This window comes from Haliotis rufescens, unplaced genomic scaffold (assembly GCF_023055435.1).
Source record: "Haliotis rufescens isolate VD_foot unplaced genomic scaffold, xgHalRufe1.0.p SCAF_54, whole genome shotgun sequence".
In the NCBI taxonomy this organism is placed as follows: Eukaryota; Metazoa; Mollusca; class Gastropoda; order Lepetellida; family Haliotidae; genus Haliotis; species Haliotis rufescens.
In genome coordinates, this window is record NW_025964268.1 from 2,547,194 (window position 1) to 2,562,661 (window position 15,468).

General features: G+C 41.7%; 1 protein-coding gene across 1 annotated transcript; it reads left to right on the plus strand.

Annotated features, from left to right (window-relative positions):
• Nucleotides 1-3,206: 3,206 nt before the first annotated feature.
• LOC124121922 (insulin-like growth factor-binding protein-related protein 1) lies at nt 3,207-10,609 on the plus strand. The gene is made up of 4 exons (XM_046485053.2): nt 3,207-3,740; nt 7,667-7,810; nt 8,667-8,845; nt 9,650-10,609. The coding sequence occupies exons 1-4, from the start codon at nt 3,350-3,352 to the stop codon at nt 9,653-9,655; spliced, it is 720 nt and encodes a 239-aa protein (XP_046341009.1). The 5' UTR covers nt 3,207-3,349; the 3' UTR covers nt 9,656-10,609.
• The last annotated feature ends 4,859 nt before the right edge of the window (nt 10,610-15,468 follow it).

A 15,468-nucleotide genomic window follows, 5' to 3' on the forward strand; every position in this document is an offset into this window, starting at 1 on the left:
CACATCCGAGTATGGTCGTGGTACTTGACATGGAATTGGTGACAGCATACAGTATGGCGTGGGTGACACAATGCAGGGTGGGGGTGGATGCTCCACTACTCCCTTCTCATCTACGTCAAGGATTCGTCAAAGGTCTTCTTTGACGTAGCCTTGGCGCGCTGAAGTTCAAGGGAGCAGATCTGACCAACGCTTGATGAGCGAGTGAGTTGGGTTTAACGCCGCTTTTAACATTATTCCAGTTATATCACGGCGTGTCAGCCTTATGTGGGAGGAAAGCCCGAAGTGATGCAGGTCTCAGACATTTACCACTTCGGTTAAACCCACGAGCACGGGAATGGTGCTGACAAACCTAGAGAAATAATCGGGGCGAACCGGGATTCGAACCCACAATCATAGATTTCTGGCCTGCCAAAGGGACGCAACTCTGCACAGCTAATTAGACGACTTGGCCACCCGTGCCCCTAACGCTTGATGAAGTTATAAAACCACGGCATTCAATGATTTGTCTTGGATCACTTATCAAGACGAATTCCTGAATCAGTGGCCTCAGCTGACAGCAGGGGTTCAGGGCCGGACTTCAGACAGACTATTCCTATTTCTCCACGGGTGCGAGGTGGCAAACGGCACACAGAAGGATAGCGCAACCTTTCTCACAGACATAAAGTACAACTTTATAACCATATTTGTCTCGGAAGGATTCCTTAGTCAGCAACACCCAGGCTATATCACAACAGCCTGGAAATGATCGAGTTTCGTAAGGAAAACCAGTGACTCCTAGCATGAACAACGATCCGCGTCAACGGGTACAAATGACAACCAGATCACACATTGTGGCCATCGGATCCTCATTGTAGGCGGTTCTTGGGGCCGCCATTGGATGCTGGGGATCTTCCCTGCTCCTAGACTCCCTACGGGGACACGAATGAAACAAGGATATTTTAATCTTATGTAATGGTGTCTCATCGCCCCTCGTATAACCTTGTTAATGCGCAAAAACAAAATTATTGTGAGTGAGTGAGTTTGCGCAGGATTTAGCAATGTGCCAAGTAATATAAGGGCAGAGAACACCGGAAACATGCTCACAACATACTTCCATGTAAGAAATCGACAAGAGGGCAATTTAAACACTTCGCTATTCCAACGCCCCTGTGATTTGATTAATTTACTGACAAAAACTTATAAGAATTATGATATGGACTGATGAATTGATCAATCGTCTATGTGTACGTACACACAAGGCATAGCAGGATAGATGGATAACATTCTAATGCCAAGTAGGGTAAAAACAAACCTTTTACCTAACCTTTTCTCCCTTTCAGATTGGTGTCGATCTCAGCTGGTGAAATTTATATATCGATATGACAATAACATGCATTACCAGGGAGAATTGTATTTTGTTTCAAATGTTCTTCAAAACCAGGAAAAGTATGAAGAGAGCCCATGGCAGCCATCTTCCACCCAATTACACTCCAGTAACATCTTATTTACGACCTTCGGAAAACCGCGATATGATAACTAGGAATGTTTTCACAGTTACTTGTATGTTTTAGTGTTTACACACCACCAGTCAAAAGACGTTACATGCCTGAAATATTGCCGATGCGAAGGTAATATCAGCTTATATCAATAACCATGCTAGTCTGTCTCCAAAACCTAGGAAGATGAATTAAAGAAATGAATCCAACTCAAGTCTAGATTACCTCAGGGCTGACATTAGCATCGTTCTGGACTCCAATCAGACTAATAAAGTATTTGTTTATAGATATATATTCTTAAATAAGCTTTATTATTTTATTTCTGGGCCTACATGTTAGCCTGTACTCATGAAGGAGTCAAACGTTAGCCTAAACCCAGCATCACTACCAGATGCTTGTTTATGGCGGCCTTGTAAAGATTGAACACTACATGAGGCAAATTCTGTTACTCTATTTTGCCCGGCAACGCATACATGGCCTAGCAATGACACGCCTGGCTTATCCATCAGGATGAAAGTTGAAATTGTTTTATTGCCTGGTCAAGATGGACGCCAGAGTCCCCCAACAACGATCCTGTAGCGCTGCAGTTATTTCACTCAGATATGCTGAGTGAGTTTGTTTTAACGCCGCTTCGAACAGTATACCGGTTACATCATGGCGTGTCAGGTTTACAACCTTGGATTTAACCCACGAACACGAGAATGGTGTTCTTGGGCGGATCTTGGATTCGAACCCAGGACCACACCACTTCTGCAGAGCGACCTAGACTATTTTCCATGATAATAGCGTATTGTGGATATAACAAACTGTGTCCCATTTAAGTAAGTGATTTTAGCTCTGAGACTTCCGTAAAACCCGTACAAAGCCGTATATCGAACTGAATCGCTTTGGAGTTAATGTCCACTATTGATAATGATAACTTTCGTTATGACGAACCCTGTTATGTCGAACTGTAGCCTATAGAATTAACTTAAATAGGTGAGTTAGATTTTAATGCCGTTTTTAACTATTCTAAACAAAAAGTTAGGTATCATGATTGGTTTGGAGGACATTCTAAGAAATTGCGTCTTCACTACAGAAAATATTCCCCAAAATATTCATGATCCCTAACTATTTTGGTATATTTCAGCTATATCACTGCGTGTCAGTTTAATCACGGACCTAAATTACCGCGGTTTAATGTAGATGAAAATAATTGACTGTAACTATAGAATTGGAGGTAATATTCCTGTGTCCAATGAGACAGAATGTACATAAGATATTTGATCACTTTTGGATTCAGATACTGTTATCCCTATAATCTTTATCTTAACATGACTCACGTTTTCACAGATTCACGAAGAATAAAAGTTGCTTTAATTGTTCGTGACTTTGCGAACATTATTTGCTTTATTTATTTCCTCTTATCGTAATAATCCGGTTACCTGCTTGGTCCACCCAAATTAAGAAACACAATATGTTGGTCGGTCGGTACCATTAAGAATACAGAGGGAGGGAGGTTGTAGAACAATAAACAGATAGATTTTCATCAAGGCGGAAATACGTGACATAACGTCCGATACATTCATTCAGTCACACATACAGATTGGACATAATTCAAACAAGTATTTCCAGTTGGCGTTACTAACATCTGAGGAAATTCCTCCAGCGTGAGTGGTTACCCCGCACTTCCTGTGTCCGCCATCTGTAATGGTTTGGCCCACGGATCAGCGAGGAGGGTTACAGCGAGCAGGCGGGGGATGAAGTATAGGATTACACAGCTATTTCGGTGCAGCCACGTCAGTTTCGAGATCCACCATTTTTAAGACACAAGTTTACCGAGTCTTTGTTTTGCTCATCTTTGAAGCGAGTAGGAACCGAGGTCCATCTTTAAGATGAATTCTCTATGGTTGGTCGCCCTTCTTGGGCTCGTTGTCGTCTGCAACGCAGGTACACTCAAAGGTTGTGGCGAGTGTGACAGAAGTGCCTGTCCGTCCGTCTCGTGTCTGGCGGGGAAGACACAAGATGAGTGCAAATGCTGCGAGATTTGCTTGAAGATGGAGGGTGAGGAATGTAACCACAAACTGAAGCCTGAGGGGTACGGCGACTGCGGCACCGGACTGAAGTGCAGCAAGGTGGACGTCGGGCACTACTGCCTTTGCGAAACTGATGAAATCATCTGCGGCAAAGATGGCGTCACATATAACAACGTATGTCAGATGTTTGCTGCCGAGGCAAGGAGCGGAAAAAAGATTCAGATTAAAAAGTCTGGACCCTGCGAACCAGGTATAGCATTCGTTTACATTTTGTTTACATTTTGTATTATTTAGAGCCATTTAACATTAGGATCTTGTTATATTATGAAGATTGGCCAAAATGTTTCTCCGATTCTGTATATGGGAGAATCGAAGCACCATGGTCGCCCGATAACACGACGGATGAGTTTCCCCTTAATTTAAGTTCACTATTATTGGTGAGTATGCAGCGTGTATTCATCGTTCGAAGACAAATGAGTAAGCTATAAGTATCGTAATGGATAATAAAAGTTCAAAGGCACTCTGTGTTGAAACAATCCGAGATTCCCAAACTCTCACGATTGTCTTATCGCTATGACCTGGGTTCTGATTGGTCAGTATTCCCATCAGGTAAACATTTGTTCATTGACTAGAGGCTACATTTTATTTTCTCGTTTCTTTCTGACTAATTTGTCTATTTTCGACAAGAATATTTGTAAGGTAAAACGTTTCCAGTTGATGTGTAACATATTTGAACCATTCCGCGAAACAGATCGAACATCTGGTCCAGAACATAGTCGTCAGCATATTTCTAATATGCGTCGTTAAGTGATTATATTGGGCACATTATATTAAATATAAACTGTTGCCATGGTTGCACTTGGAAACATAAGTAACACATGCTAGATAAGTAGATACTTATACTTCTGTTATCTTCTGTTATCATAGCAACGTTCTATCTATAATATCATGATACAAAATAGTAAACAAGAAAACACATTGACAATTTCCAAAAAAAGTACAAATCAGAAATATCTGCTAAAGGAAAACGATTTCATACTAAAATGGTCGCCATCTTGTTAGCTTACGACAGAAGAGATACGTCAAGTTACGTAATTGGGATCGCCCCTTGTAGATAAGAGTGTTGGTCTGTCAGGAAAAAGGACACTTGGGTGTGAAAGGTGACAGCCTGGATACTTACAACTCCTGTTACCAGGTGTGCTGTGTGGTCTATATCTGGACTTGCGTCACAATTGCTGAACTTGTCGATAGCGTCTAAGTGGGACATAAATCCCGTTGAGTAATGTTTGATACTGTTTACTATGGTCGGCTCGTAATGGTGTTTGTCTGAAACGAACTTTCCTGCTTGCTTTCTCTTTGTCAGAAAATTGACTGGATTCATTTGAATATATATAGGAGTATTGTGATAATACGTGTTTAATATGAATTGGTATATAAGTGTTATTGTGATGGAAGGTTATGATTCTGAATGTTGAATAAATTAGAATAGATCCCCAGCAACCTAAGCTGGCTATAAAAGGCGTTCAAATGGATCAAGTTCGGTGACCTGGTATCATCGAGCCCTGACATCTTCCCGAGGCAAGGGAGTTAACTGACTATAAAAGTCCAATTTCCGCCCTTGCCGAGTTTGGCCCGAATTTCTAATTTCTATTTTGGCTTGACTAACAAGTTTATGCATAGTTTAACGCGGCGCGTAACGAAAGCAACATCCGGTTCGTAAACAACACGGCAGCTGCCGTGCAGATTTCGGTCAATTGCAGGATTTGCAAAGCATATATGCCGTCAAAAGGAAGTCGACAGTTATTTTTCAAATATTTTAATATTTTAAGCAATTTGTTCAAGTGATTTCATGTACTTCGCAAGGCAACACCCGTTTTATGACGATACAGATCTTGATTGCCGATCAGATCGTCTTGACTGTGCGCAGCCATTTTGTTTGAAGCAAATGCATGTGATATGAGAGGTGGAATCTGATTGATCAATAGGGTGGGCATAAAATGGACATAACTCGTAATAGCCACTATCGAGCCTCGAAATTCCAGCCTAGTTAGGCAAGGGTGGAAACTGGACTTTTATAGTCAGTTAACTCACTTGCCTCGGGAAGATGTGGGGAGCTATACCCCGACAGCGTTGATCGTTGTTCACAATAGCAATCACTTGATTGTGTTGTCTTGCTCTGCATATAGCTGGAATACTGCTAAATACTGTTAAACTGACAGACAAACAAACCAACTACTACTACTTCACCCCCACAGGGATTCCGGGTTGTTCGTTATACCAATTAGATGTCTGCATATGCATTTCAGGCTGTCGCCATACAGCTGTAATATTGTTGAATGTGGTGTTAAAAAATAAATGTATTACTTCGCCTCTCGCTGCGGTCTATCTTTGGCCATAGTGACACAATCATTTAAACTTCCTGACCAACAACGCAAAACGGTTACAAGGAAATGAAATAGATCTAAACAATACAGACACCATTATTAAAGGGAAATACAACTCGGCGCGACCTCTACCAGTGTCTACTTTACTAGTCTGTCTCCCAGACCATAGAAAAAAAATAAAAAAGGAGCCCTACACAAGTCTAGGATGATTTGGCAAGTTAATAATTTGTTCTGGGATACATTTTGAATTTTTTTCTGGGATATAACTTTATTTCTGGGACTAAATATCAGTCTATCTAGCAATGTAAGCCTGCAGTGTTGAGTTACCATGAGATAAGATACCCCACTGGTAAGACCCACGGGCATTCCTCCCTGGAACTATGTGACCTAATTCCATCCTGACATCCTCCTGGTGGCGAGCACCCGTGGAGACCCCCTTATTATGATGAGATTTCTCAAACATCCGCTCCCTTCGTTACCACGGCGACACCGAGATGGAATATGTCACGTCAAACTCAGTGAACCGAAAATTATGTAACTATGTAGTTTGTTTAGTGTATAATTTCACCAGGCATGTCGTGTTGTGGGAATTGGCTGGGGGTGAAAGCCAGCACGTACAATCCTTACATCTAGCTGGGGTCAGTGACTGCACCTCGCCGTCAGTAGGAGACTTGTAAACAAGGGCCTGGCTTGTCGGAATATGGTTTTGTTCAGTACGCCAGGGTGAATCAACTTGATTCTAGACTGTGTATAACGGTAGGCGCGGCCCGAACGTCTTGTCAGATGGTGAGGCAGGAAGACTGCGTGGTGTATATTTACTAGACATGCACAAGTCTGTAAGGAAGTGATTATTAGTTTAAATCATAATTCCTAGATTATGTAAATAATAGGAACAAATTGTCCCTGTAAAAAGGCTCATCCAGACTTGCTTATTATAAAGGTAGAATTACTATACATCCATGGAATCATCATCTCTGTATGACCTTAGAGCAAGGCTGTGTATTCAGCTTTCCTAGATGGCTATATACAGTGAAACCTAATTAATCCAGACAACTACGTTTAAAGTTATAGTGAAAGTCCGGAATATCCGGCTTATCGAATCATTTGTTAGTGGCAATGTCCCTTCAACTGTATGAGACTTTTCCCCAAAAGTAAGCTTTAGGAAAAGAGGTTTCCGGATTAATGGGGTCCTGACTGACAAGGTTTATTTGTAGTAATTCCGATGAACACACACAGGCCATGCAATGCAATAGACACAACATGTAGAATTGTATCATTTTCAATTTTCCCTTTTGAATGAGAGGTTTTCTCTGCTGACAATTGTAAAATTGATGTATTCTAAAATACATGATAACACTGTGCGCATGCGGAGTGCCCAGCCACCTACGCTGGTCGTCAGAGGCGACCGAATGGATCGGGTGGCCACACTCGGGGACTTTTGCTTGTTTGCGTGTCATCGTCCCCAACAGCTTGGATCGTTGTTCCCAAAATATCAGTCACTGGATTGTCTGGTCCAGGTTTGATTATTTACAGGCTGCCCTCATACAGCTGTAATATTGTTGAGTGGAACGCTAAACAACAAATAAACAGCATACATATTACAGCCATGACACCAGTCCTTGTAATGTGGGAATCTGCAGGAATGAGCTTCCTTCAGATTCATGTTGGGAATCCCATCGGGTGTAGAGAAGAGAAGGCTTTCATCGCGATGCTACTGTATGACCCTGGTTGTGCGGGGAAATATGGGGCTGCTCGTGTAGTCACATTCATTTATTGAATTATTTATTTCCAGGTGCAACGATCGTGACTCCCCCCGAGTTCACGCGTAACTACACTGGTGGATCTGTGGTTTTGTCCTGCGAGGCTGTCGGCAACCCCACCCCCAACATCGCCTGGCTCTTCACCAGAGTGGACGGCAAGTCCTTCTCCGTGCCAGGTCCGTAGCATTATACCTTATACCTACTTAGGTTGTAGTGATACATACATATTGTACATATAGGAATCACATCGCAAGGATTAACAAATTTCTGAATTAACGAATTATGACCGAGTACTGCGACTGTACAGTTCTTGATTATATTGTTTTATTAAATATCTAAATAAATTGTATAGAGGGACGGTGGAAATCGGGACATTGTATACTGGTTTTAATCCGTTGGCAATACCCATTATCTGGAAAAGACTAGACCCCGCCGTCATGGCAACTGAAATGTTGCCGATCTATTTTCTTTGTACAGCCTGAAGACTATTGACTGTAGATGTACGTGATGCATGGAGTCTAAACATAAACACATTGTCGTCTGGTGCAAACCTGATGCTATGGCCACAAACAAACGATTCTCGCCCGTTGTTTTTAAATTATGGTAACTGATAAATATGGGGGTAAAAGTGTCGGTTTCGGTACATGGTTACACTGTGCGTACACTAAACCGTATTCCCCCCTCGATAAGTCTTCAGCGTGTGTACAATAAGGATCATGTCGGATAATTTAAAGTAAACTGAATAATTTGAGATACGCCGAATGTAGGGTTATGCTGTCACGTCTGGGGTGTGGACAACTTTATGTTTAATTGTTCAGGCATTGTTCTCGGAGACAAAACAAAAATGCTATTTATTTATCTTCTCTGTCATTTCATCAAAATAGTCACATTGACACCCTGGTTTGAAATAAATTAGAAACAGTTTACCACAGTGTTACTTTATCCAACTCAGAGGGGCTTACATGTAGTTTAGTGTTGAAAAGAGGGTAGTCGTCCAGTTGATAGTTCGTATCTGTTTCTGTGACCCCTCAGGGGATGACCAGTACATGCTGACCGCCGCCCGTGGTGGCCCAGGGGCCTTCCAAATCACCGGCTGGCTGCAGATCGAGGGCCTGAAGAAGTCCCACGAGGGTGACTACACCTGTGTGGCCAAGAACTCGGAGAGCAAGGACTACGCCAAGGCGAGAATCAAGGTCGTTGATGGATCTTTGGTAGGTCAAGGTCACATTTTATTTGATGTAGTTGGAGGCGGGGGTGAGCTATTGGGGTCATTGTCAGCACACTTATAACAGAAACACTCCCAGCATCTTTCTGTTGCACAAATGTAGCTGGGGTATTCATCTGGTCTGACGTCAGGGTTGCGTGGTGTAAGAGTACCCAGCACACTCGGCATATTGTACACACTACAGTTTACAGCCAAACTGAAACCGGTTACCTGCATTGAGAAGATAGGCGTGTCTTGTGTGTATATACAGGCTACACTTGTGTGTATATACAGGCTACACTTGTGTGTATATACAGGCTACACTTGTGTGTATATACAGGCTACACTTGTGTGTATATGCAGGCTACACTTGTGTGTATAGAAAGGTGGCTTGGGTTGACTCTGTGGTACCATTGCGGACAACAATTCAAACAGACCTAGTAACAGCTACGGTTATTGTGGGGATCCTACAGATGTATGTAAATTTACATATGTGTAAACTACACAGAAATAATGCATGAGAATTTGATTAAAAAAGTAGTGACCTGACGGAATGGGAGGCCCTGTTACAGTTACATTTATTGCTAAATTCAGCTAAAGTAGATGAAGTAACTTTGATTCCAAATTGTTGTTTCTGCGTCTTTGAATGAAGTCGTTCAAGACGTTTCTGACGTTCAAGACGTAATGAATTATTGAATATCCAATTGTGAATACGACCAAACGATTATGTCACAGTTTTGTTCTGTATCCATAGTTTCTAGTTAAGCATATATTAAAACCTATGTATTTATGATAGTATGTTTTGTTTCAGGTGTGAGTGAACCACCTATAAGCTGAAGCTCACCTGGCAACAGTTTGTTTATCTGTCCGTCTGTATGTTTGTCTGTCGGTCACGTGATTGCAGCAGGGAAACAAGCAAGTATTAAGAAAAGACTATCCAATCACTGTTATGCGCTTCGTCGCCATTTTTTGCTCATTTCCGTACTCCGCGACTTGCACGTGATGTGCCGATCCAACAGCTGTAGAGAAAACTCTCAACCTTGGAGCAGAAATACTAGTTTTTCAACATCCTGTCTTTTGCACTAGTTGACAAGTCAACGTGCATGTAATCGCTTGCCAGTCAGACCTGCAAACGACTGTAAAATAGATCAAGTAAGCCAAGTGTCTCGGACCTGTTTTTTCATTCACACATGATCGGAGTTTGTTTACGGACATAGCCGATGTCAGCCGAATGAACTGATACTGATTCCAGATCAGAAATTTGCTCTGAAGAAACCGGTTTCCGTTTGGTGACGCGTGTAAAGTTACCTTGCTTGATTCCCTGTCTGCTGATTATACTGAGTGATTGTATAGCACGCATATCGATATTTAACTTTATTGATTTCAAATGGTGCTAGAGATTAAAAATCAAATCATTGTGTAAACTATATACTTATACCATTGATGTTAGGCCTTTCATAATTTCCCATGAATGCATAATTGTGATATACTGGTTATTGTGGTACACATCTCCGAGTATTTGTCAAAATATTAGCTCAATACCAAACTGACTGTCGTTGCTGAACTTCATGCTTCAGCCTTTGTACCAGGTGTTCAAGCTTTCTTTGAAATGTGAACATTGTATTTGTTGATTTGTCATGATGTACAAAGCCAATTTAGAAACTTTGGATCTTTAAATAAAATTCAGGATTTTGATTAAGCGAGATTAAAATGATTTCTATAAATCTAGTCACAAGATATTTCTAAATCGTGCAATAAATTGTTAATCTAATCAGTCGCTGGGGTTCTCATTTCACCAGATTATATAGTGAGTGAGTGGGTGAGAGAGTGAGTGAATGGGCAAATGTTGATAACGACACAGCATCGTTCCAGCTACCTCATGACGGCCTGTAAATGATCGAGCCTGGACCAGACAAACCAGTGGTTGATAGTATGAACAACGTTTCGCAACACGATGTCTCTTTGAATTTGTTTTTACGATATACGTGATGTACTGAGGAACCTTATCTGACCCAGAAGCTCTTTAATCCATAGATCATGTTGACACTGGTTGACGGAAATAGAAAACACAAAATACCACATGCATACATACACCTACATGTTTCCTTACTGCAGTAGTTATCGTTGTTTGGTAGCTTTGCTGGGTGAGGTAAGGTAAAAAGGAGTCAAACGTCACGTTCAGGATTATTGCTCCTTTAGTGTGTTTGTGTGTGTGTGTGTGTGTGTGTGTGTGTGTGTGTGTGTGTGTGTGTGTGTGTGTCTGCTTGTACCAGTCCTTCTTTCGTGCCCTGAATGTCTAGCACCAGGCATGGTAACAACAAGTACCATCTTTTAACGTCTTTTGGCCTGCCGCTCCCCTTTACTGTATGAGTAAGTTGAGGCCGGGGGGCGCTCTATGCAGTGTTTTTTCAATCAGGGCGTGTCATTAAAATAGGGGATGAGGGTCAAAAGCGATACATGTTCGAAACTTTCACCTTCGGATCCTGGAAGCTGATGGGGCGCAACTCTACAGATAAAGGTACCACTCGACCACCTCTCCCCTAGAAGTTTTATTGGACGACAACATTATAGTCATAACTGGATAATCTCTGAATGTTTGGAAGCCATCTTGTTGACCTTGATTAGCAAGAAAAGACCTGACCTTGTCCTTGACTATGCATTCTAACAATCAGAGCGGATCTCCTCAAATTCAGGAGAGAAACATCTGTGTCACAGTATTGAAACAAATATATAAATATTTATATCTGATGTGATACGATTCCATTTCCCCATTCTGGACATAACTCTCATCCATAACATTATATCATGTCACGCATGTCACCCAAGACTATCCACACTATTATATCTCACCAGTGTGATAAATAGTAAATAAATAAATACTCTAGTAAATCACAACAAAGCTGAAAATAGACGACCAATAATAGTACATTGTTTTTATGATTGAAACAAGCGGCAATGTGACCAGCTTTGCCTTCAACAGACTACGTTTTCTCGCGTGTCATAAATGCGTCTGTACTCTTAATGAACGTCTTGTTTTGCAGTAACGTTCTTGAAAAACGTTTTGCTTAGTAAACGCCTTGTTTTGTGCAAACGTTTCACAAAATGGGGGACACTGTACTGGCAGTCCTCTTTGGAGAATTAACTGAGGATGACAGCAACATACCAGCGAATGTAGCGGCTTCACAATTTCCAACATCATCAACCATGGTTGTCGTTACCGCACAGCTAAGAACATCCGTCCAGTGTGGAGGGCTATGTCGACACAAAAGCAATCTAATTAAATTCAGACCTCAGTTTCAGCGGTAGCGAGAACTGTTTTTGGAGCGGTTCGTCGCAACGGTCATGGTAAACTTTAAAAAGAAACCTGTTTCAAATCTCTAAAGGATATGCCCTTTAAAATCAGACATTTTATCAAATGAACAACGTTATTGCACCTGAATATCTCCGTGATATCTTTAAGTCTCAGATAATAGCAATTATAACCTTAGAGCTGAATCTATTTAAAAAACAATCAACCAAATTGTCATGGAGGCAAATGAAAGACACGTGAAATAATCTAAGTATTCATAATATTCAATACATATATTAGGTCTTTGAAAGGTATTTAGAAGTGATTCACATAAGGAAGAGAATATATGGATGTCAACTTCCGGTGAATGAAGGAGTCAGCATATACTCCGAAACGTTGCGTTTCTCATAATAAAGAAGTTGCCATCCATATATTCTCTTCCTTAATATACATATTCTCTCAATTCCACACCCACAAAATGGTGTCTACTCCCCGCTTTTCTACGAATTCACCACCATGTGAGTCTACGAGTTGGTGTGTCTACGAATTCAACCACACATCCCATGATCCCCGGCATGTATGCTAACACAACCAGTGCGAAGTGGCGACGTTTCTCTATTGTGCGACTACCATCCTAATTTCAACATTTAAATGGCCATTATGACCGTGCTGATTAACGAGGCAAGAACTACTTTTCAAAGTACAATGACAGTTACTCTGGTACATACAGTATAAACAGAAATCCATCTACCCGAGGCAATGGAATTAACTGAATACAAAGTCCAGTTTCCACCCTTGCTGAACTAGGCTGAAATTATGGAGTTTTATTTTGGCTGGACTAACGAGACTATGCATAGTACAATCAAAATCGCGTTGTGAAAACTGCAGGATCGATCAGTTGCAGGGTCTGTAAAGCATGTGTATTTCCAACTTTGCGTCAACAGATATTTTCCAAATCATTTCATGTTTTAATTAAGGTGCTCACGTGATTGGATGCACTTAAGACCCTTTATATTACAAAAACGATCTTGATTATCGATCCGATCGTCTTGACTGGGCGTCGCCATTTTGTTTGAAACAAATGCAAGCGAGATGAGAAGTGAAGTCTGAATGGTCAATAGGAGGGGAAAAGAAGGGACATAACTCGTAATAGCCACTGGTGGCGCTACGATCGAGCCACGAAATTCCAGCCTAGTTCGGCAAGGGTGGAAACTGGACTTTGTAGTCAGTTAATTCCATTGCCTCGGGTAGAACTCCCTTGCCTCGAGAAGATGACACAAGTTAAAATATATCCTGATATGAAATGATTCCAAATTTCAGTCATTGTTTTGTATATATACCTATAACACTCGTGTCTTGTTATGGCCCAAAATGTGTCATTCGCTACACGAGAACAGGCGTTGCCTCTGTATCAGACGCCATCTTTGTCGGCGCAAGACATTGCATGAAGACGGTCCGTTCGACAAGACGCCCGGAACGTTCAGAAACATTCTGCCAATTGAACGCAGGGCAGAACTTTTTGTGTGTCATCTCAAATGCAACCAACTGAACGTCTTGTAGCACCCGTCTGTCATCTTAGTACCCTGGAAATGAGGAAGAAGCCATTTTGAACTCGCGTTCAGGTAGAGGCATTTTGATTGGTTGTTAATTTCAGACATTCTGTGTTAAATTGGGGGCATAGTGGCATAGTCGTCTAAGGCGTAGCGATTTGCTGTGCAGAGTTGCGTCTCTTGGGCACGCGCGTAACCTACGATTGTTCGCCCCGATTATGTTTCTAGGTTTGTCAGCACCATACCCGTGCTCGTGGGTTTCACCGAAGTGGTAAACGTCTGAGACCTGCATCACTCCGGGCTTTCCTCCCACATTAAGCTGACACGTCGTGATATTATTGGAATAATGTTAAAAGCGGCGTTAAACCCAACTCACCCACTCACTGTGTTAAATGTGTGATAAGAGAGACGAATGATTCCAGGCGAAGAGTTTATATCACAATATATTGGAGATAAAATATTTACTGGATAATCGAGTAAATATACACGACTACATATAAACATCTGAACCGTTTATGACAATTTGACACATACTTCCCTGTTTCTTTCTCTCCTCGTCGTCTGAGACGTGCCAAAAACCTCCGAATCCCAATTTAGCCGTGATAGTGTTTCACGGTTCGTAAGCACCATGCCTGTATTCGGGGGTTTTACCACAGTACTTAGTGTGTAAGACATGCATCATGTAGGACTCCCTCCCCCCGCCCCCTGAGTAGCATGATTCAACTGAAACACTGTTCAAAGCGGCGGTAAACCAAGCATTCACTCAGTCATCGCATGACTCACTGGTATGAGACTGCAGCGTTATGCCCCTTAGACGTGTCAGGATCAGCCTGTCCTGGGTTCAACCGTCAACTGTCGTCACGCACTTACTTTATGCACGGGTGTCATTATGATTGAAACGATTTTGTTGACAAAAAAACAACGCCAAAAGGCTCGAAAAATGAAAATGGAAGTACGTAAATTAGTTTCCCTTGAGAGTTCATTAACAGATTTGTATACGAGAAGGTGTATACGGAAAATAACTCTAATTTAATAATTGAGACTGACTATGGACTCGGGAGAGTCAATGTTGTCGGTTTGTAATAGCTGTCATTTTCTATCATCGCAGACTGTCTGGTCATGACTCGATTATTTACAGACCGCCGTCATATAGCTGGGGTGTGGCGTTAAACAACAAACAAACTAGCATTATAACATCATGAAGGGAAACTACAAGAGACTGTTATAGCCGCCAGTTAGTCTCTATCGCTGATCCTCAACGCTTTATCAATGACTTGCATCACGTGACAGTACTGTTCAAAGTAGATAAGGACAAGTAAATATAATATAGATAATCGATAACAAATCAAAACAGCGGCCGAAATGTTTCATTGATAGTGCGTGAGTAAACTATGGTTTCACGTCGCTTTAAGCACTTTTCCAGCAATATCACGACGCCACAAAAGGTTTCACACATTGTATACATGTGGGAATCGAACCTGGGCCTTCCGCGTGACGAGCGAACGCTAAGCGCTTTAACCAGTATTACAGAGCAAGCGACCCTAGAAGATTTGAGATACAATAGGTCTTCAGTAATTCATGCCTGCCGTAAAATTGTCGTAAGAGGCGACATGCGGGATCGGGTCAGACCCGCTGACTGGGTTGTCCATCTTGTTTCCACCGATGATTAAACTGATTCTCATAGGCTGCTTTATTGAAATAAGTATTGATAGCCACTGCTCAGGATATACTGTAACGCTCTTTAATTTTCTCAAAATGCAGTTTTGTTTCTGTAAACATCTCTGAGCCAGA